Source organism: Acanthochromis polyacanthus, chromosome 21, assembly GCF_021347895.1.
Source record: "Acanthochromis polyacanthus isolate Apoly-LR-REF ecotype Palm Island chromosome 21, KAUST_Apoly_ChrSc, whole genome shotgun sequence".
NCBI lineage: Eukaryota > Metazoa > Chordata > Actinopteri > Pomacentridae > Acanthochromis > Acanthochromis polyacanthus.
In genome coordinates, this window is record NC_067133.1 from 22,802,480 (window position 1) to 22,825,273 (window position 22,794).

Here is a 22,794-nt window from a genome sequence, read left to right on the forward strand (position 1 = left end):
GTAAGACAGGAATGCTGGTAGAAAACTGTTTAAAATGCATAATATATTGAATTTACTGATCAATGTAGCTTATTACTTCAAACTTACAGTTGCGCAATGAAACTATTCTATACTATAGCATAGCTAACTATTCTTCATATATTCAAACGTGATATTGTACTGAACTGAATTTAGGTCTGAAACTCATAATGATCAATGTTACTGATTGAATATTCTCTGTAACAAAAACAAACTAATCAGTTCTTGTTTGTGTTCTGTCAGCTGCAGTGACAACAGTTAAAACAGACCAAACATATTTATGTGATTTCTGAATCACCAACTAAACACATGTGGGGTTCCCATAGCTTTTGAGTTTTAGTCAAATACCCCTGTACTATACTACATATGGACAATACACCGCAGATGTCCACCGGTGTTCCGCTATGTCAGTTATTTCTGTTGCACAGTGTGCTCACTTCCACTTTTGATGCGATACTGCGCACACCAAGCATGGGAATCGATTACTCGATTATCAGCAAGAGTAATTGATAGAATATTCTATTACTAAAATAATTCATAGCTGCAGTAGGGCTGGACCCGAATATCCAAATATTCGGTAGTATTTTAGACATGCTGGTCATTCCAGACGGCATCTTTGGCTCCGCCTTCACCTCAATGCAGCAACGCTGCAAGGCGAAGAAAGAGGAGGACGAAGCTCTCCAGCTACATCCCAGCTCCGGGCCCGGAGGGGGTACAGAATCTGTCAATGCACTAACACCCGGTGCATGCGCACTGATGCCCAAGGGTCCCGACCCTATCCTGCCACTAGAGGGCCCCATAACACCATTATTGGAGGCTCCGGTGACAGACGGTGTGTCAGAGGCTGTCACATCTTTCTCTCTGATGAGTGAGAGTTCGGCAGCGATTACACGCTCAGTCTGGGTTCTGAGGACAAGTTCACGGGGTTACAGGCTCAGTTTGCCACTGTTCCCCCTCATTTCTCTGGTATAGTGCATTCTCAGGTGCACGGAGAGTCAGGAGGAAATTCACTCGCTGTTGTCAAAGAGCGCAATATAAGATAATCCTTTATTACTCCCCATATCAGGGGAAATTTCATGTGTTACAGCAGCAATACACAGCAAACACAGCAATCATAATAACAAAAAAATATATATAATATATACAAGCATGAAGGATGAAAATGAATAAATAGAGTATTATTACACTATGAATAAATGACATCAACAAAAAGTGACTTGTGGAGTAAAATGTAAAATTGTAGAAAATGACAGCAGTGCAAGGAATTGAGCTTATGTGTTTATGTTAGCATCAGCCAGTGATAGTGCTCCTTCTTGTAGGGTGGGTGTCTCAGTCTGCTGCTGAAGGAGCTGCTTAAAGACCCCACAGTGTCATGCAGTGGGTGAGAGGGATTGTCTGTGATGGATGTGAGCTTTGCCAACATCCTCTTCTCACCCACTTCCTCTATGGAGTCCAGGGAACAGTCCAGGACAGAACTGGCCCTCCTGACCAGTCTGTTCAGTCTCTTTCTGTCCCTTTCAGCGCTTTCTGCTCCCCAGCAGATCACTGCATAGAAGACAGCAGACGCTACCACAGAGTCATAGAATGTCCAGAGCAGAGTCCTGTACACTCCAAAGGACCTCAGTCTCCTCAGCAGGTGGAGATGACTTTGGATCTTCTTGTACAGGACCTCTGTATTGTGTGTCCAGTCCCAGTTATTGTTGAGGTGAACACCCAGATATTTGTAAGAGTCCACCATCTCAATGTTGACCGGTGCAGTCTGAGGTGTTCTCCTGCGGAAGTCGATCATCTCCTTTGTCTTACTGGCACTGAGCTGCAGATGGTTTCGCTCACACCAGTCAACAAAGTCAGAGATGACCTTCCTGTACTCCCGCTCGTCCCCCTCAGATACACAACCGACAATGGCTGTACGTATCATCGGAGAACTTCTGGAGGTGACATCTCCCAGAGTTATAATCGAAGTCCGATGTGTACAGGGTGAAGAGAAAGGGGGAGAGCATTGTTCCCTGTAGGGCCCCTATGCTGCCGACTACCACATCAGACACACAGTCCTGAAGCCTCATGTACTGTGGTCTGTTGGTGAGGTAGTCGATGGTCCATGCAGTCTACTCTGCAGTCTAGTCGATGGTCCAGGTGACAGTCTACTCCCGCTCCTTCAAGCCTCACCCTCCGTAGTCCCTTCTGAACAATGTCAGAGCAGCTTTTACTCCAGGTATTTTCTTTTCCCCAAACGAGGAGGGACTGGGATTCGCCCTGGATCTCCAGGCACTGAACAAATACCTTTGAACACACAAGTTCAGGATGGTCACACATGAATCCCTGCTTCAAATGTTGTGTCAGAAAGACTGGTTCACATCAGTCGACCTAAAGTTCGCATGTTTCCATGTCCCGATTTATCCTCCGCACAGGAAATATCTGAGGTTCGCTTTTCTGGGTGTCTGTTACGAGTACAGAGTGCTCCCTTTCAGTCTATCACTGAGCCCGAGAGTGTTTGTACGCTGTACCGAGACAGCCATTACCCCGCTACACCTGCAGGGCATCACGCTGGCCACATATTTGGACAATTGGCTCCTCCTGGCCTGGTCCAGAGAGTAAGCCATAGTGCAAACACACGCCCTCATAAAGCACCTGGTCGATTTGGGTTTCATGATAAACCCAGAAAACAGTGCATTTCCAGTGCAGAAAAAATTCTTCCTGGAATTATCACTAGACTCTGCATGCTTCACAGCTTGTCTGTCAGCAGTGAGGGTAAAAGCTTTCAGAGCTTGCCTCTCACGCTTCGCCCTGCACAGTCGGGTCCCCTTCAGATTATGCCTCCGACTACTGGGGCTGATGGCCTCAGCCATCCTGGTAGTCCAGCTCGGTCGCCTGTACATGAGGGATTTCCAGCGATGGGTGTCCTCCCTCAGGCTGGACTCTTAATCATGGCGCACGGAAGGTGACGGTCTGTGTGCCATGCGTAATAGCGGTGCGCTGCTGGCACCACCCAGCTTTCCTGGTGAAGGGGGTGCCTATGGGCCCCGTTCTATCCCAGAAAGTGGTCACTACAGATGTGAGCATGTCCAGCTGGGGCAGTATATGCAAGGGACGACATGTGAGGGGCATCTGGAGCAAGCATGTCCAGCATCTCCAGCTCTCTCACAAACTATTTGGAGCTCTTAGCAGTGTTTCTCACACCGAGATGCTTTCTCCCATTTCTCAGTGGACATCATGTCTTGGTGAGAACAGACAATACGACAACGGTGGCATATTTCAACCGGCAGGGGGGTCTGCGCTCTGGGCAATTACACATGCTGGCACGCAGACTAATTCTGTGGAGCGGCAAGCATCTCCTGTCTCTGGGAGCCACCCACGTCCCGGGGGCTCTGAACCGTGGGGCGGACCTGCTGTCCATGGGTGCACTGCTCTATGGGGAATGGACACTACATTCAGCCATCGTAGAGCAGGTGTGGGCCCGCTTCGGCAGAGCTGCGGTGGATCTGTTTGCATCAAGAGAAAATGCACAGTGTCCGCTGTTTTTCTCAATATGCGATGTAGCTGCGCCGTTCAGCACGGATATGCTCGCGCACATCTGGCCGCCGGTACTCCTGTACACCTTTCCCCCATTGGCTCTGATACCTCCGACTCTGGACAGAGTCAGAGAGCATCGCCACACACTAATTCTGATAGCTCCGCACTGGCTGGCCATGCACTGGCTGACGGAGATACATCAGCTCCTGTCAGGACAGCCATGGCAAATTCCCCTGCACAGGGATATGCTTTCCCAGGCAGGGAGAGCAGTAGGCCTGGCCCGTGAGCATCCTCCACAAGGACTCTTTATGACTGTAAGAGGAGAGTGTTTGAAGAGTGGTGTCAGAGGAGCTTTTTTGCACAGGAGATTTGTGCAGCACTAAGCTGGTCTTCACCTCTCACTTTTGTCCATTTTTATAAGCTGGACATCTCTGCTTTGAGCCTGGCTCATGCAGTACCGAGTACTGGACCCACTGAGAGCAGAGGGTTGGTCCCTGAATGCTGGTGGTTGACTTGAGATAAGCATGTCTGGCAATACGGAAGTTTCCATATCCCAGAGTGAGACATTGAAACGAATGCTAGGAATTTTATTTAACTGTTATTTTACCAGGAAGTCCCTTGAGATTAAAAATCTCTTTTCCGAGGGAGATGTCTCACCAGACAGTCCTTCTTGCTGGGTGAAGCAAGAAGAGGTGTTTATTTTGAGTGATGCTGCATGGTAGCGCAGGCTACTTAAGGGTAGGTGGCTCCACCTGACGCAGGTGTTGCAATCATCAGCCAATCAGAATTGGCGTAATGAGATCAATGCTTCTGTTTTCATCACTGTTACGGGTGCCACCGTATTCGGTCTCCTCCTCTTGTGTGCTTGCGTGTGTGCGTGTGCGTGTGCGTGTGCGCGTGCGCGTGCGCGCGCGTGCGTGCGTGCGTATGCCTGTGTTTTCTCTACGCTCTCAGGTTGCCGCTGCTGCTGATCCTCCTCACCTGTGCCTGATGACTGATTTTGAACAGCTGGCCTGAGCCGACGTCATCCAATCAGGAGCCTGATGGATCAGCATAAGAAGCCGGCAAGCCTGAAGCTCAGCAGCTTGTTGCTGTAACCAGCCCTGCTCGTGTGCCTCGACTTAGTGAACACAGTTAGTTAGTAGAAAACTCTGTATGTTTGGAGGCACTAGTCATTTGTTGTTTTTCACGCATGCTAATTTTGAATTGTTAGGAAATATTTCGGACCAAACTCTAAGTTAGTCTTTGTGTTTGCGTTAGTATTTTTAGTTTCCAGCATTTTAGTTATTGCCTCATTTTATTTTCGTTTGTCACAATTTTATTCTTTTACTAATAAACATCTTTAATACCATTAACCAATGGTTTTATGTTACTTCCCTTTTCCCCCAAAAATGAGCTAGGGTTGTAACATAAATGGGGGCTCATCCGGGATGATGTGAAATCATTTGATTTAGAAAGCTTCTTGGCAAATCCTTCGCTTGATCAAAATAGCAAGCTTAGAAAGGATAATTTGGCGGAAATCGCTGTTTATTTCAAAGTCTCTTTTTCTAAATCGATTCTAAAGAAAGATTTAAAGGCTCTAATTCTATGTAAGTTGGTTGAATTGGGAGTGATTGTGTTGTCGGTGCTTCCCGTATCTCCTGTGTGTGCACCTGTGTCTGAGGGGGTGGATAGCCGCACTCCTTCGGGTGAGGAGAAGCCGGCTGAGTGTGCTCAAGCAGAACCTGGTGAGGCGAGTGTGCAGCCTAAAACGCTGTTTACCCTGCCTCGCTATGATCCTTTCTCCTCAGCCACCACTGCTTCTCAGGGCGAGGCCAGACTTAAAGTACGGTTGGCCAGACTCCAGATAGAGGCCCGAGAAAAAGCCGAGAATTGGCAAAATCAACTGAAACTGGAAATACGCGGGTTGGAAATTGAGGCCGACAAGGAAGTCCGCCTACGTCAGCTGGAGCTGCAGGCTCAGCAGAACCCAGCACCGAGGGCATCTGTGGATGCAGGTATGTCACACCCTTCCTCCAGCTCTACCTCTGAGCAATTTGATATTGGGAAACATATTTCTCTTGTTCCTCCATTTAGAGACGTTGAGGTAGACAGTTATTTTGCAGCGTTTGAGCGCATTGCGTCCGCTCTTTACTGGCCTTCTGAGGCCTGGCCACTTCTTTTACAATGTAAACTTCATGGTAAAGCCCAGGAAGCTGTCGCCGCTCTTCCTCTAGAGAAGAGTTTAGATTATGAGTGCATAAAAATGTCAATTTTATGTGCTTATGAGTTGGTCCCGGAAGCGTACAGACAAAAATTTAGGAACCACAAAAAGACCCCCCCTCAAACTTATGAGGAGTTCGCAAGGGAAAAGGGAACCCTTTTTGAGAAATGGTGTAATGCTTGTAAAGCAGCAGACTTTGATGCTCTGTGTGAGCTTATCCTCCTGGAGGAGTTTAAAAAACTGTTTGTCTGAACGCATTGTGACTTAATGAACAGAAAGTGTCAACTCTCGCTGCTGCCTCTGTTTTGGCTGACGAGTACGTGCTTACGCACAGATCTGTATTTCCATCTGCCTCTGAAAAGCCTCGTGCTCCGGCCCCACAGACTGTGTTAAACAGTAATAAGAGAGATTGCTTTTACTGTCATAGATCTGAACACCTCATTGCAAACTGCCACACCTTAAAAAGAAAAGAACAAAAGGGTAACGGGTCACCTCCTAAGGGCGTTTGATTCATAAAAACTGAGAATTGTGTCAAGTCTAATCCTGTCTCTTCTGTCTGCCCAGATCCATGTTTCGAGCCGTTCATGTTTGAGGGGTTGGTATCTCTAACAGGTGAGTCTGCTGATCAGTGCCCAGTGCGCATTCTGAGAGACACAGGTGCCTCTCAGTCTGTGATCCTGGCTGGTGCTTTACCATTCTCTGAAAAATCTGCTTGTGGTTATAGTGTAGCCTTGCAGGGAATCGACATGGGTTATGTCCCGCAGCCTGTGCACAAAATTCATGTTCAGTCTGAATTGGTGAGCGGAGTTTTTCCTGTTGCTGTTTGTTCCGCTCTGCCCATAAAAGGGGTAGTGCTTTTGATGGGAAATGACATGGCAGGTGGTAAAGTAATTCCTGCACTTGAAGTATTGGATTCTCCTCAGAGCTCCGACATTGTGTCAACTTGTGAGACTGATTTAGAATTGCTCCCGTCTTGTGCCATTACCCGTGGACAAGCTAAGAAAATTGATGGGTTTTCGTTGTCCGATTCTGTTCTTATGTCTGCCTTTTCAGAAGACAATACAAAGGCTGTGACGGAGACAGCTCTGCACTCGAAAGCCGCCGAGCCTGTGCGCTCTGACAGCCAGAGTTCATCACTGCCAGACGGTCTGACGCTGCCGGTGGTCGATTATGACTCCAAATCTCGTGAAAGTTTGCACCGTGCTAATTTGTGTGCTAAAAATTGTTTGTCGTCATCTCAATCTGTAATGAAGCACCAATATGACCGTTCTGCCGTATCTCGCAGGTTTAAAGCTCGTGTCCGGAGTTTGAATCGCAGCGTCTCCCAAAACACTGTTGGTCCCACCCTCCCTCTGATTTCGCGAGATACCAAGTGACGCCCCTTTATTTGTGCACGCTTGTGATTACACTCGTGTATCCCTCTCAATGATGTTGTTTATCAAATTTAGTGCATTTACGCATGTATATGTGTTACATTGTTTATTTATTTCTATCTAGAGTTCAGAATTGCATGACTCCTCTGACGAAGAGTATGTCCCAGACGCCCCGACATCTTCCTCCAGAGGTCGGGCATCTAAACGAAGCCGTCAGGCGGGCTATGGAGGCCATGGTCGGGGAGCGACGCGAGCACCCCGAGCCAAAAAACGTCCTGCAGTCTCTTGGCCTGACAAGCCGTGGGATTGGTAACTTTTCTGGAAGTTGCTGATCCATGATGCTCTCTCCTCCACAAGCAAAACAAATGTGCGCGCGGTTGCATAGTGCGTAGCTCGCGCACCTCTGCATGGGCTTGCTTGCTGTGCGCGTAACCGTTGATTGACAGCATGACAAAGCGGAAGCTCAAACTTGATTGGCTAGCTGCCGACCGGTGCTTGGAATAACATGGGGGGTCTATGAGAGGAAGGCGGAGCTCATGAATAAATTTTCATATCGCGTCATACTAACATTATATTATAATATCGAACTAGACTAACACATTTAAGCTTTGTTAAACAATGATACATAAATTGAAAACAAACGGAAACTCCGGACACGAGCTTTAATGTGGGTGATAAGGTTTTGGCCTTATTACCTGTTCCTGGCTCCGCTCTCTCAGCTAAATTTACTGGTCCTTGTGAGGGCCGTGAATGCCTCAGTGACACAGATTACATTATTGCCACACCAGAGAGAAGGCGTAAAACACGTGTTTGTCACATTAATATGCTTAACCCTTTACGCTTCAGTGCGTCGTAGGTGTACCGCCGGCGGTACACCTACTAATTTGCATAGGAATTTCAAGAATGTCCGACGGCTGCAAACACGATTATACAAACACTATACGCCGATGGAAAGCTTAGATTCTCATGAATCCGCCGGTATAAACCACTTTCAGATGGGATTACCACAGCGGGTGAGAAAAACACATTTGTCCGACAAAAACGAATATTCATCCATCCGTTCTCTATACACGGCTTCAACGCACACAGCGCGACTCACATTTCCGGGTTCATTACTACACACAAAAAAAAAGATTCCACAAAAAACGTCCATAATCCAACCTTTTACATCCAGACGACACAAGCCAGTAAACTGTTTTGTCCAAAACATGTCCTGAAGTCGTATAAAATCCCCGAATCAGTCATTTTCAAGGAAATGCACCTCGTGATGCCCGTCCAATATTCCCCGTATTTTTCGTAATTTTTTTTATTTAAAAATAGAATATTAGCGATTTTTTGTACTGAAAACGGCTGGAATTGACTGAAGCTTAAAGGGTTAAAGTAAAGGATTGTTTAGCAGCTGAGAACAAATATCATTACAGTAGGTGTTTGTCTGACAATTCAGTATCTAAATTTAAGGAAATAATACCCTCACTGTTTACTTCAGCAACATTTACTGATAAATCAGAAGGCAAATATTATAATTTTACCCCCACAGAAGTGGATTATTATGTTAATAATGCTTCAGCCTCACTGCGTACAACTCTTGATAGTGTTGCACCTGTAAAAAAGAAAGTTATATCTCAGAGAAGACTTGCTCCTTGGTATAATTCCCAGCTGCGGATTTTAAAGCAGGCATCCCAAAAGCTGGAAAGAAAGTGGTATTCCACTAATTCAGAGGTAGTGTATGTGGCTTGGAAAGATAGTCTAGTAATCTATAAAAAAAGCTCTTCGTAATGCCAGGACAACTTATTTAATAGAGGAGAAAAAGAATAACCTTAGGTTTCTCTTTAGCACTGTAGCCAGGCTCACAAAGAGTCAGAGCTCCGTTGAACCTTGTATTCCTTTAGCTTTAACCAGTAACGACTTCATGAGCTTCTTTACACATAAAATAGTTCTGATTAGAGATAAAATTAATCTGGCCCTTCCTACAAATGTCACAGATGCTTTTGAATTGGCTGTTAAGACCTGATGAATCTTTAGAATTCTTCACTCCTATACGTCTCTCTGAACTAATTTCAACAGTTTCTACATCCAAACCATCAACATGTCTTTTAGATCCTATCCCAACTAGACTGTTCAAGGAGATTTTACCTTTACCTTTAATTAATTCTTCAATGTTAGATCTGATTAATCTCTCTCTAATAACAGGCTATGTAACACAGGCTTTTAAGGTTGCTGTCATCAAACCTTTGCTTAAAAAGCCCACTTTAGATCCAGATGTGTTAGCTAACTATAGACCAATATCCAACCTACTATTTCTCTCTAAAATTCTGGAAAGAACAGTTGCAAATCAATTATGTGAACACTTACAAAGGAATAATTTGTTTGAAATGTTTCAGTCAGGCTTCAGAGGGCATCATAGCACCGAAACAGCTCTAGTGAAAGTTACTAATGACCTTCTCATGGCATCAGATAATGGACTAGTCTCTATACTTGTTTTGTTAGATCTTAGTGCAGCGTTTGACACAATCGACCACAAAATTTTATTACAGCGTCTAGAACAGGGGTCGGCAACCTTTAACACTCAAAGAACCATTTCGACCCGTTTCCCACAGAAAAGAAAACACCGGGAGCCGCAAAATCCTTTTGGCATTTAAAATGAAGACAACACTGCATATATCGTGGTTGTTTTGTTTTACCTCTATGCCCTTGTTAATAAGTCATGATTAATTAATTACAAAGCCTTTAATTAGATTCATTTTTTAAATTGTGTCCTTCCACTAATATTTAGCTTACCTGGTTAATGTCATTTTTGCTCCTGGACTTCATATGTTACGTAATGTTAGCTGGAAATCAATATTTTGCGAATGTCTATTTAACTTGTAAAATCTATTTATACATTTATCTTAAGCTAATAACTTTTCTCCGGTAAGTCGCTGCCCTATTTTCCAAGACGACACTCCTCTGACTCTCTGACCTGCTGCCGTGTTCTTGCGAGTAACGTGTATTACCCTATCACGAGTACTTTTGACTCAAAGACAAGACGTGTCTTTCTTGGAGTGGAGCTTTAATATACAGGCTTGCCATTCTTGAGTCCAAAACGATGTGAAACTAAAGGCATTGCTTCTCCATCTCCTCTGCATCAACCTTTCGCTCTCATGTCCCAGCCAGGGGAAAACCCCAGCAGCACATCCGGTGGAGTGACACGTCAAAATAAGAGCGATAATTTCACAATAAAACTCTCTATATTAAAATGCATTGAAACGCGCCTGAAAGGCAGAACAATTTATTTTCCAAAGTTACAGGGAGCCACAACAGAGGGCTGAAAGAGCCGCATGCGGCTCCGGAGCCGCGGGTTGCCGACCCCTGGTCTAGAACATTCAATTGGCATTAAAGGGACAGCACTGGACTGGTTTAAATCCTACTTATCAGATAGGTTCCAGTTTGTGCCTGTCAACAATAACTCTTCTGAGCATACTAAAGTTAATCATGGAGTTCCTCAGGGTTCTGTCTTAGGACCGATACTTTTCACATTATACATACTTCCTTTAGGCAATATTATTAGGAAGCATTGTATTAACTTCCATTGTTATGCAGATGACACACAATTGTATTTATCTATGAAGCCAGATGAAACTGATCAGTTCGCTAGACTGCAAGATTGTCTTAAGGACATTAAAACCTGGATGACTTAACTTCCTACTGCTAAATTCAGACAAAACTGAAGTCATTGTATTTGGCCCCAAACATCTTAGAAACTCACTTTCAAAGCAAATAGTTACTCTGGATGGCATCACATTGGCCTCCAGTACTACTGTAAGGAATCTTGGAGTTATTTTTGACCAGGACATGTCCTTTAACTCACACATAAAGCAAGTCTGTAGGACTTCCTTTTTTCACCTGCGTAATATTGTAAAAATCAGGAACATTCTGTCTCAGAGTGATGCAGAAAAATTAGTTCATGCTTTTGTTACTTCCAGGCTTGACTATTGCAATTCCTTATTATCGGGTTGTCCAAATAGCTCTCTCAAACATCTACAGTTGATCCAAAACGCTGCTGCGAGAGTACTGACAGGAGTTAGCAAAAGAGATCATATTTCCCCTATACTTGCTTCTCTTCACTGGCTTCCTCTTAAATCCAGAATAGAATTTAAAATCTTTCTTCTGACATATAAAGCTCTTAATAACCAATCTCCATCATATCTTAAAGATCTGATAGTACCTTATTATCCTAGTAGAACTCTTCGCTCTCAAACTGCAGGCTTACTTGTTGTTCCTAGAATTTCTAAAAGTAGAATGGGAGGCAGAGCCTTCAGTTATCAGGCGCCTCTCCTGTGGAACCTGCTCCCAGTTTGGGTTCGGGAGGAAGACACCCTCTCTATTTTTAAGACCAGGCTTAAAACGTTCCTTTTTGACAAGTCTTATAGTTGGGGCTGACTGGGTGACCCACAGGGGTTCGGCTTGTGTCTTCATTGCACAGCTGACTCCCTCTTGGTCGTCCCTTCGTTCTGCCTCTAGTCATGCTGCTATAGGCCTAGGCTGCTGGGGGACTTTTCTTGACGCAATGAGCCCTTCTCTATCTACCTTTACATTTAATATGTATACCGTTATTGCAGTACATTCACTCTGTTTCCCCCTGTGCTATTTCTCCGAGTGTCCCTGGTCCCAGAGCTGGATGCTTCAGATCTGCGGTCGATGTTCCACCAGCTGGTCCAGTCTCCATCATGTCCACTGTGGGATGCTGCTGCTGACCTTCCTCCAGCACTCTGCTTCCAGCTCCCCTTTTCCACCAGTCAACTCTGCATTGCCTTCACTATACTGTTATACTAACTTACATACTGTTTGAATTTTACTGCTAGTTATATATGGAGTATGTTTAATGTCAGAGCCGTACATCATAAGAGTAAACTATGAGTCAGTTTTCAATGTTAGCTTATACTTTGTGTCACATATCTTGTGATACATGTATCCAAATGTGTGTTGTGTTTTCCTTGCTTTCCCACCCCTCCCTCTTCTCCCATCCCTCCCCCTTGCCCTCCTCTGTCCCTCTCAACCCGCCCGGCCAGCAGGCAGATGGGTCCCCCCTATATAGAGCCGGGTTCTGCTCGAGGTTTTTTCCCCTGTTAAAAGGGTGTTTTCCTTGCCATTGTCACCTCTGGGCTTGCTCTGGGGGTCAGGCATATGGGTTCTGTAAAGCGTCTTGAGACAATTTGACTATAATTGACGCTATATAAATAAAATTGAATTGAATTGCCCTTGCACCGCCTGTCCTCAGGACCTCGGAATTAGTACTCACCTCGGAATTCTCTTAGGGGAGTGAATTTTCGGATACCAAAATTCATATCTGGATACCGCCGTAGCGAACGGATATTTGGGTCCAGCCCTATCTAAAAATTGCAAAAACTTTTCATCCACTTTATTGGAAATCTCCATTGAAGGTATTGGCGAAGACCATGGACACAGCTGCATGATCCAAGATGACTATGCTATTATAATGGCAGGCTCTAATGTTAGACAAAAGTTCTGGTGTCACCACAAAATAATCTATTCTTGAGTAACTTTGTGACTACAGTGGTCTCTCATCTATCACGGAGGTTATGTTCCAGATCCCCCAGCAATAGACAAAAATCCACGAAGCAGCGACTATATTTATTATCTGTATATATTTTAAGGCTTTAAAAGCCCTCACACACCACACTTTCATTTTTTAGGTTAGACAGTGCATATTTTGCTGTAAAATAATTAAAATAATTTAGTGACTGCAGAGCCGGTGCAATGCACCATGGGAGTTTGGGGTGTTGGGGGTTTAAATGTTATTATTGTGGTTTCTGTTAATGTTACAGTATTATTAGTGTCTGTGTTTTATTGTGCTTTTGTGGTTTAGTCAGCCTAGCTAGTTTGGTTAAGTGTTATGTTGTCAGGACAGTGAGTGTGAAGTGTAGCGCGCTTGATGACTTCCTACCACATTTCATATAGTGTCCCTCTTGGTGTGTGTCACAATAAAAGTATCTGCCAGTTGCAGAGTGCATTAAAAGCAGCTTTTTCCAGCACCATTCTTCAACGCAGCCGGCTACAATGATAAATATGAAAAAAAACCTATATACCACAAAAACCCGCGATATAGCAAAAAATCCGCAATACTAAATGCAATTTAAAAATCTGCAATACAGTAAGACCACGAAAAGTGAACCAAGATATGGTGAGGGACCACTGCAGTAGAATAAAAGGAAAATTCATTCTTTGACAGGTTCAAGTGTCTCCAGATGTCCATCAAGTTCAATTCTCCTATGAAGTAGTGTAATGTTTTTCTAGATTTTGTACAAGAGTTATCCATTCCAAAAGACATATCTTTTCTTGGTTCAAGTACGCAATTAAAATCTCCAGCTATAATATGTTTTACTGGGAGTGTTGATTTTTTTTAATGAAAAGGTTATTTAAAAATTATGATCATTGCTGTTTGGTCCATATATATTAAAGATTAAATAAATTTATTTGCAAGTTGTTATCCATACTTTTGAGATGACTGGCGTTCTCTCTCAAATTATTATTGCTTGATACTTACAAACTTTGTTTGATTATATTGCTCCAAATTTCGTTTCATTCAAGCAATGCCTCCGCAACAGAGGGTCAGACCAACAGGTCATGTCTTTAAAGATGAATTTCTATTACAACTTAAGGTCTAGCCTCAGTGGAAAATCTACAGACATGTGTCGATCATTAGATTGACTATATTAAATTGCAATCTGACATAAAAACACAAAATTTGATTATGAGATTATAATGTAAAACACTACACACTGTTCACAAGTCATAGAACAGCATTTCCTTTAAATAATATATTCATGAACATATGCTTCAGGCAGACAATTCCTTACAATGACAAATCAAACATTTAAATATCAATACATAGAATTACAATTGGTTTGTTTTGATTGTTTGTAAAATATATTTTTTCTGTTTGTGTTGTTGGGCTTTCTGCTGCTGCACTGGAGACAAAGGAGGACATCTGCCTTTACCTTTGTATAATATGTGCTCATTTGCTTATCCAATATTCTGTAACCAATTCTGAAAGCAAACAATGTCGCAGAATAACCAAGAAGATCAAAAAGCCTTAACATTTTCTAATCAGTTCTAAGAAGTTTTCATTTCAGTTCTGGCATCAAAACAGACAGAACAGTAATCTAAGGATATCTGCCACAAAGACAAAAGGGAATACAGCTATTAACATTTCTTGCAGTTATTTGAATCAGTGGGTAGATTATATTTTCATCTCCATTTTACTGCACTTGCCTGACAACCTAGCAGGACTCTCAGAATTGTTTTCTATCAGCACCAAAAATGCTTTCTCTAGTATGTCCAGTAAAATGGAAGTTACACAAGTCCAGTGCCTGATAAACTCACACCTGATGTCTGATTGAATGACAAAGACACTAAAGCGTTGTGCAGAATTTAACAATTGTTAAAAAAAACACCATGCAAGGGCAGATTATCACACAGCCTCCTCTTACCTCTCATTCAAAATGTCATTCAAGGTGCTAAGGATGGTGTCCAACTGTTTGACCAAGGTCTGTTTGAGAAAAGATAAAAAATTATTAGTATAGTAAAGTGTCTGTCATTACATAAACTATTTCAACACATTTCATTTGACATCAAATGTACACCATATCCCAGTTCGGAAAACACCTTAAGGTGGAGTCTATTCTAATCCTCACCGACTGCCAGCTGTCTGGTCTGTGTGTGCTGAGAAACAATCTTGTGTTTGCACACAGTACTGGCTCTGTAAATAGGAAACAAGCAAAGTGGCCCGAACTGATCCCTACAACTCTATTCCAGCAAGTTCTGTGCTCATTATTGCTGGAACAGAGGATGGAGGAAAGGAACCAAAGGAGGAGATATGGAAGTGGGTGTGAGAGGCACAGTGAATATGTCACAAGCTAACTATATTTCTCCAGAATCACAGGCTCCATTTTAAACACAAACTGTGATATATTTCAGCCCATTTCAGTTTGCATCTTATTGGTATTCTGTTAAAAGTGTAATGGTTCACAAAACAACGGGTGCCATAGCTTCAATTTCTGAAGAGATCTGTAGTGTGCCAATGCCTTTACTGCTGTTTGATTTGTCATGTCAAGAGAGGACACTAGGGTGTACATAATAAATGGCCTTATAAGGGGAAACATTACTAATGCTAAACTGAGAAAGAAGGACTCTTATCATCCACCAATTGAAAGAACCAAATGGCCCAAGTTTTAATGTATAAATTATGTAGGTAGAGAGTAAATTGTGACAAGCAAAACAAGCTTGAAACCTATAGACCCTTTAATGACCCACGTCACGAATGACGTCACAGCTTCAGCTGGAGGCAAAAGAGGAAGCCCGCGGCCGTGACCGAAAGGCGAAAGACTGAGGGACCAGGCTCTATCAACTTTTCTAAAATGTTGTCCTGCTGTGTTTTTGGATGCCAGAATAGGAGGAATGACATTGGCGAACGCAAATTAAAGTTTTATAGGATTCCACCGAACACTCGTGCTCAGAGGGAACGAAGACAGTTGTGGTTAAATGCACTGAGGCGAAAAGACTGGACAGAGACGATCAGCTGCAGTCAATTCCAGCCATTTTCAGTACAAAAAAAAATCACTAATATTCTATTTGTAAATAAAAAATATTCAATTCAATTCAGTTCAGCTTTATTCCAGACACTGGGTCCAAATACACACACAATAAGAACAAGGACACAACAAGACACAGAAAAAAATACAATCAAAAACAATAACCCGTTAAATATGACGAGAAATACAGGGAATATTGGACGCGCATCGCGAGGTGCATTTCCTTGAAAACGACCGATTTGTGGATTATATACAGACTTCAAGACATGTTTTGGACAAAATAGTTTACTGGCTTGTTTCGTCTGGATGTCCAAGGTTGGATTATGGCCGTTTTTTGTGGAATATTTTAATCTGTGTGTAACAATGAACCCGGAAATGTGAGTCGCGCTGTGTACGTTAAAGACGTGTACAGAGAAAGGATGGATGGATATTCCTTGTTTGTCGGACAAATGTGTTTATATTACCCCCTGTGGTAATCACATCTGAAAGTGGTTTATACCGGCGGATTCATGAGAATCTAAGCTTTCCATCGGCGTATAGTGTTTATATAATCGCGTTTGCAGCCTTCGGACATTCTTTAAATTCCTATGCAAATTAGTAAGCGTACTGCCGGCGGTACACTGAAGTTTAACGGGTTAAAAATGCTCGAGTTTGCAGCGCAAACTCCCAGCGCAAACTATATACTCCCAGTCCCGCTTGACTTCTCGCTCCGCTTTTGCCTCCAGCATAAGCCCCGCCCACAAAAACCGTTACAATGTTTGTAAACAAATAAAGGGTCTATTAGAAAATATTTCATTCAGTCAAAACAGAATAGATGACATCTTCCACTCAAGCTTAAACACGTGGTCCAAAAGAAATCATAATCTTCATTGTAATTTCAGAAAAGTGTTACAATTTCTACATGCAGAAAAATGCAAGTGTGTATTTCGTCATGTCCCCAGATCCACATGGACATCTCTACAAACATCTGCATGCAGCTGAAAATTAGTTTCTACAAGGCCACTACACTACAAGCATGCTCTTGCCTCATAAAAATCAGGGGCTTGGCCTTAAAAAGTGCTTTGAAATGGAAGTTATACTAATTAGTACTCAAATCCAGTAAGCAACAACAGAGTCAACACAAATCAAAACAGAAAACATTTTTTTTGTATTTGAACACAAGTTTGGTTTGTAATTCAAAACAATGAAAAGAAAACTAAAGAACCTCTGATTACCATGGAATTACTGCACACAGACGACAATTTTCAATGAACACATAACTTAAAGCTCAACACTAACCAAATTACTGCAATTTTTACTGCTTAACAAAGAACACTTGTAACAGTTACCCAAGAGAAAGACGTGTTTGTAGTGCCTGTAAAAGCTATTTTACTTTATGTCTAATTTCAACCCAATTGACAAGTAATATTAAAATAAATAAAATGTGTCACACAGTGTCCTTGAATGAAGTCCAGGGTTAAAAAAAATGCCCACAAATTCTGTCAACGCAGTCTTCTAGTATATGTTCTTGGCTTCAATTTGAGCCCAAGATCTAAATCATCGGTTTGCAAAATGTTGCAAAAATTGAATTTTTCAGTTTTGGTATATCACACTACAGAGTTATCACATTTCTCTAAGAAAAAGTCAGGTAATACTTCACATATATCTTTCCAAAAGTGATATAGTACTTTCAAAACTGAAAAAGGATACATTAGTAAATGGTCATTGTTGTTGACCCCATTGCAAATTTGTGATAACTAAATCTGTGGCAAATTCGAATGCTAGTAAATTTACTTATCACACCATAAACCCATTTGCCTCAAACAAGAACGGTTTGTTACTTATCCTTTTCTTTGCAAAGGTGCTTGCATTGGTATTATATTTAAGCAGCTAAAGCCTAAACTACCTTAATAATTATAACAATGTGTTACACACTTTCTTACCTGCCAGGTAATATATCCCTATATAAGCTTATACTATACAAAAACTTCAGAACATACTTGTCTGAAAATCCTGAAACTAAAGCAACATTTCTTAAATGTGGTATGAGTTGAAATGCATTACTGCACAAAAAAGGTTGTGCATGTTGCTGGCATTTTCATCTGCCCAGGGACTACAGTTGGAAACTAGCTTTATAGCTAAAACTGGTACATTTACAGAAATGTTGATTAAAAAAGGTTGTGCATGTAGTTCGGATGATTAATATCTTTGATTTTGAAATGACTGAATAATTTTTCAAATTTAGAATGACATTGCTCCACAACTTGTTCACAGAAATGTCCTAGAGGCTTCTGGTGTCTATCGATGAATTCAGGCACATGTCTTGTTAACACATGTACCTTTGTTGTGATGGACAAATTGAGACTTTGGTAGCAAGTTGCAAAGTTTGCCACTTTGTCCTCGAAAGACGCATCCAAGGTGTACCCAAAACAGGAATTTGTTGCTTCCTGCAATGCAACAAAGCATTTGTGAAAGGGCTGAAGCTCTTCTGGTAACATATTCTGCAACATGTCTAAGTTTTGCAGGAGTCTGGAGCATTCGTTCCCCTCAAAGCATTGACCGTGGTACTCCTCTTTGATAATAAACAGAGCTTTTGAACTACTTTTTTTATTATTATTATTAGTTTATTTGAACAGGGACAATGCACATTAATCAACATTTCTGTAAATGTACCAGTTTTAGCTATAAAGCTAGTTTCCAACTGTAGTCCCTGGGCAGATGAAAATGCCAGGAACATGCACAACCTTTTTTGTGCAGTAATGCATTTCAACTCATACCACATTTAAGAAATGTTGCTTTAGTTTAAGGATTTTCAGGCAAGTATGTTCTGAAGTTTTTGTATAGTATAAGCCTATATAGGGATATATTACCTGGCAGGTAAGAAAGTGTGTAACACACTGTTATAATTATTAAGGTAGTTTAGGCTTTAGCTGCTTAAATATAATACCAATGCAAGCACCTTTGCAAAGAAAAGTATAAGGATAAGTAACAAACCGTTCTTGTTTGAGGCAAATGGGTTTATGGTGTGATAAGTAAATTTACTAGTATTTGAATTTGCCACAGATTTAGTTATCACAAATTTGCAATGGGGTCATCAACAATGACCATTTACTGATGTATCCTTTTTCAGTTTTGAAAGTACTATATCACTTTTGGAAAGATATATGTGAAGTATTACCTGACTTTTTCTTAGAGAAATGTGATAACTCTGCAGTGTGATATACCAAAACCGAAAAATTCAATTTTTGCAACATCTTGCAAACCAATGATTTAGATCTTGGGCTCAAATTGAAGCCAAGAACGTATACTAGAAGACTGCGTAGACAGAATTTGTGGGCATTTTTTTAAACCCTGGACTTCATTCAAGGACACTGTGGTAATTTCAATGGGAGAATAGGTGCTATTTTCATAATATAGAAGGTTTGTGATGACAAAACTGAAAGATGATCTGTACAGAATCTGACTAACCACTTTGTTGTCGCCATGGCTGATGAATTCCTTTAGTTGTTTGAGGGTGGCCAGCCTCCGGTCGCGATCATCTTCCCTGGAGACTCGGCGCAGAAGGTTGGCCAGTCGAGACTCCTCTGAGTGAGCCATTCCTCTGTCTGCAACAACAAACACACTCACTCCACTATCTCTCAGTACCATCACAGGCTGCCATAATAGAATCAAAATGCATTTCACTAATGTTCAGTGTCAAATATACAGTGACATTTTATAAAATGCAGTTTATTTGGTTATGAACAAAAATCAACCACAAGTGCACTGCATAATTTAAAAGGTAGATATTAGAGGGACAATGTATGATAAACTGGATTTGTATCATTTTACACTGTTTATTTGCCATCTGTGTTGGTAATTTAGATACAGGTGGGATTGTGTACATGCTGACCATATATTAATGGTTTAGACACATACAACAATCTCACTTGTTTCCTCTGTCAAGTAGGTCAAGTTTTATTACCATTTGTTGGTTTGATCATACAAGAAAAAAATATTTTTTTCATTCTTTGAGACTTTTAATTGAATTTGAAAAGAACTAATGATGCACAGATGTAGAATAGAATCAGTTTATTCATCTCTGAAGGGAAATTCAATGTAGGCTGCATTGCATAGGTTTTATATCATCTGTCAATTCCTCTGTTCTCATTTCTAGTACTCTTGGTATAAAAACATGTTAGAGTGGTATTATGAGGACGACACCTCAGATGTACTCGTACCTGATGAGGAGGCAGCTCTAATTTGTTCCATTCAGGCTGCAAAGCCTGGTGCTGTGATAGCAATCAGGGCTAGCATGGCCACGCAGTATATAATTGTGCTGGGTCCTGGCTAAACATTCCTGGGCTTGCAGGAGTAACAGAGACCACCAGATCTCGCTATGAAGGGAACAAATTGCTTCAGAATATGGGGACAACAAGAGAGCTACTCCTAGTCGTCTTCTTAGCACTTCAATGCAACCTTTCAGCAGCAAAGGCCCGATACAAGGGGCTTCAACAATGTGCAATCCAAGCCACAGGTGAAACTATGGGAATGATGGTGTTGGATTAATTAGTTCATTTTGGACATGCTGATTGTTCTACATTGCAATTTTCAGCTTCACTATAGCCTCTATGCAACAGCACAGGGAGGAAAAGTCCTCCAGCTTTGCCTCCACCGCAACAGTAAAACCCACACCTCCCACAGCCTTGCTATAGATCGTTGCCCTGTCTCACCAAGATAGGTTGGTAGTGAAGACAACCTCGCACATATGCAATATCCGCCTATTTTCACAACCACATTCTGCCACTAGATGGACCCGCAAAACAACTATTGGAGGCTCAGAAGGTTGTGTGCTAGAGGCTGCCCTCTCTCTAATGAGAGAGAGATGGCTTGCATCTGGTTTGTCTAGACAACTGGTTCATACCTTTGAAACTGAAAGATGTACATTTCCATATTCCAATCTATCCTACAAAACTTAAGGTTTGTTACAAGTGGAATTTCTCTGAACACATTAAGTATGTGTGCTGTATTGAGGCAGCTACTGCTCTGCTGTGGCAGCAAGGCTTTCAGCTGGCTACATATTGGCACGACTGGCTCTTTTTGGCAGAGTCCAAGAAGGAAGCCATTTTGCACCCTAATAAAACACCAGGTTGACTTGGTTTAAATGATAGATTCCAAAAAATGATTTCTCAAGTGCAGAAAATAATCTGCATAAAATGCATGTAAAATGTCTCTAAATGCTTTGCAAGCTTGTCTCTTGCACTTCCAGTTGCATAATTCAGTCCCTGTCAGCCTATGCCTTTGACTACTGGGGATGTGATGCCATTCTGCTCGTCTGGCTTGGCTGTCTGTACATGAAGTTTTCCAGTGCTTGGAGGCCTTCCTCAGTTTGGACTGCAGGTCACTGCAGAATGTGCTTTGGTGCTGCACTGTTGGTGACATCCAGCTTCCTGGGTGCAAGTGGGTGCTCATGGGCTTCATTCTGTTCCAGAAAGTTTTACTACAGACATAACCAGGGTTGCAACAACAAATTGCTAAAATGGATAAATATCAATTATTAAAAGCGTTGGCAACGAATTTCATGATCAATTCACTGTGTTGTGCAATTCATGCGTCACTCGCCATGTTGCGGAGCAGTCTGCTTCACCTACAGAATTTTGTCAATGCTGGCTGACGGAAATCAAGTTTTGTTTTCTAAAAAGATTTAAAAAATTCCACCTGCAGAGTGAGTTGAACAGAGCAAGATGGAGGCAGAGCGGAGGATGTATTTTCAAAGGAAAAGTCAATTCAACAAAACATTACTGACACAGAGAAAACAGTTAGACCGAAATCCTCAAAAGTGTGGTAGCATTTCAAAAAAACGTGTAATATGCAAGCTTTGCAAGTCATGTTATGGTATGGGAGCACCACGATGATGATGCAGCACCTGAAACGCAACATGTCACCGATGAGGATGAAGGAGCTCAACAGCAGAGTAAGTCCCTACATTAACTTACGTTTGCTCCGTGAGGAAACTTAACATCAGTCTCTCTTGCAGCTCGCCCGATGCTAGCAATTGCTTGTTAGCTGATCAGCTGTGACAGTGATGGCGCACGTGTGTCTGTGTATATATATACACACACACACACACACACACACACACACACACACACAGTGCCTTGTGAAAGTATTCGGCCCCCTTGAACTTTTCAACCTTTCGCCACATTTCAGGCTTCAAACATAAAGATATAAAATTTTAATTTTTTGTCAAGAATCAACAACAAGTGGGACACAATCGTGAAGTGGAACGAAATTTATTGGATATTTTATACTTTAAAAAAAATAAAAACCTGAAAAGTGGGGCGTGCAATATTATTCGGCCCCCTTGCATTAATACTCTGTAGCGCCACCTTTTGCTGCAATTACAGCTGCAAGTCGCTTGGGGTATGTCTCTATCAGTTTTGCACATCCAGAGACTGAAATTCTTGCCCATTCTTCCTTGCAAAACAGCTCGAACTCAGTGAGGTTGGATGGAGAGCATTTGTGAACAGCAGTCTTCAGCTCTGCCCACAGATTCTCCATTGGATTCAGGTCTGGACTTTGACTTGGCCATTCTAACACCTGGATACGTTTATTTGTGAACCATTCCATTGTAGATTTGGCTTCATGTTTTGGATCATTGTCTTGTTGGAAGATAAATCTCCGTCCCAGTCTCAGGGCTTTTGCAGACTCCAACAGGTTTTCTTCCAGAATGGTCCTGTATTTGGCTCCATTCATCTTCCCATCAATTTTAACCATCTTCCCTGTCCCTGCTGAAGAAAAGCAGGCCCAAACCATGAGGCTGCCACCACCATGTTTGACAGTGGGGATGGTGTGTTCAGGGTGATGAGCTGTGTTGTTTTTACGCCAAACATATCGTTTTGCATTGTGGCCAAAAAGTTCGATTTTGGTTTCATCTGACCAGAGCACCTTCTTCCACATGTTTGGTGTGTCTCCCAGGTGGCTTGTGGCAAACTTCAAACCAGACTTTTTATGGATATCTTTGAGAAATGGCTTTCTTCTTGCCACTCTTCCATAAAGGCCAGATTTGTGCAGTGTACGACTGATTGTTGTCCTATGGACAGACTCTCCCACCTCAGCTGTAGGTCTCTGCAGTTCATCC

At 42.1% G+C, this 22,794-nt stretch overlaps 1 protein-coding gene across 2 annotated transcripts in view; it reads right to left on the minus strand.

The window, feature by feature from the left end:
- Window positions 1-22,794, minus strand: part of smg1 (SMG1 nonsense mediated mRNA decay associated PI3K related kinase) — a 238,923-nt gene that overhangs the window by 200,937 nt on the left and 15,192 nt on the right. For both annotated transcript variants that reach the window (XM_051941283.1, XM_051941282.1), the window contains exons 4-5: window positions 19,143-19,279; window positions 14,595-14,653 (exon numbers count right to left, since the gene is read on the minus strand). In XM_051941283.1, the coding sequence (XP_051797243.1) occupies window positions 14,595-14,653; window positions 19,143-19,279 (196 nt within the window). The remainder of the gene's footprint in view (window positions 1-14,594; window positions 14,654-19,142; window positions 19,280-22,794) is intronic.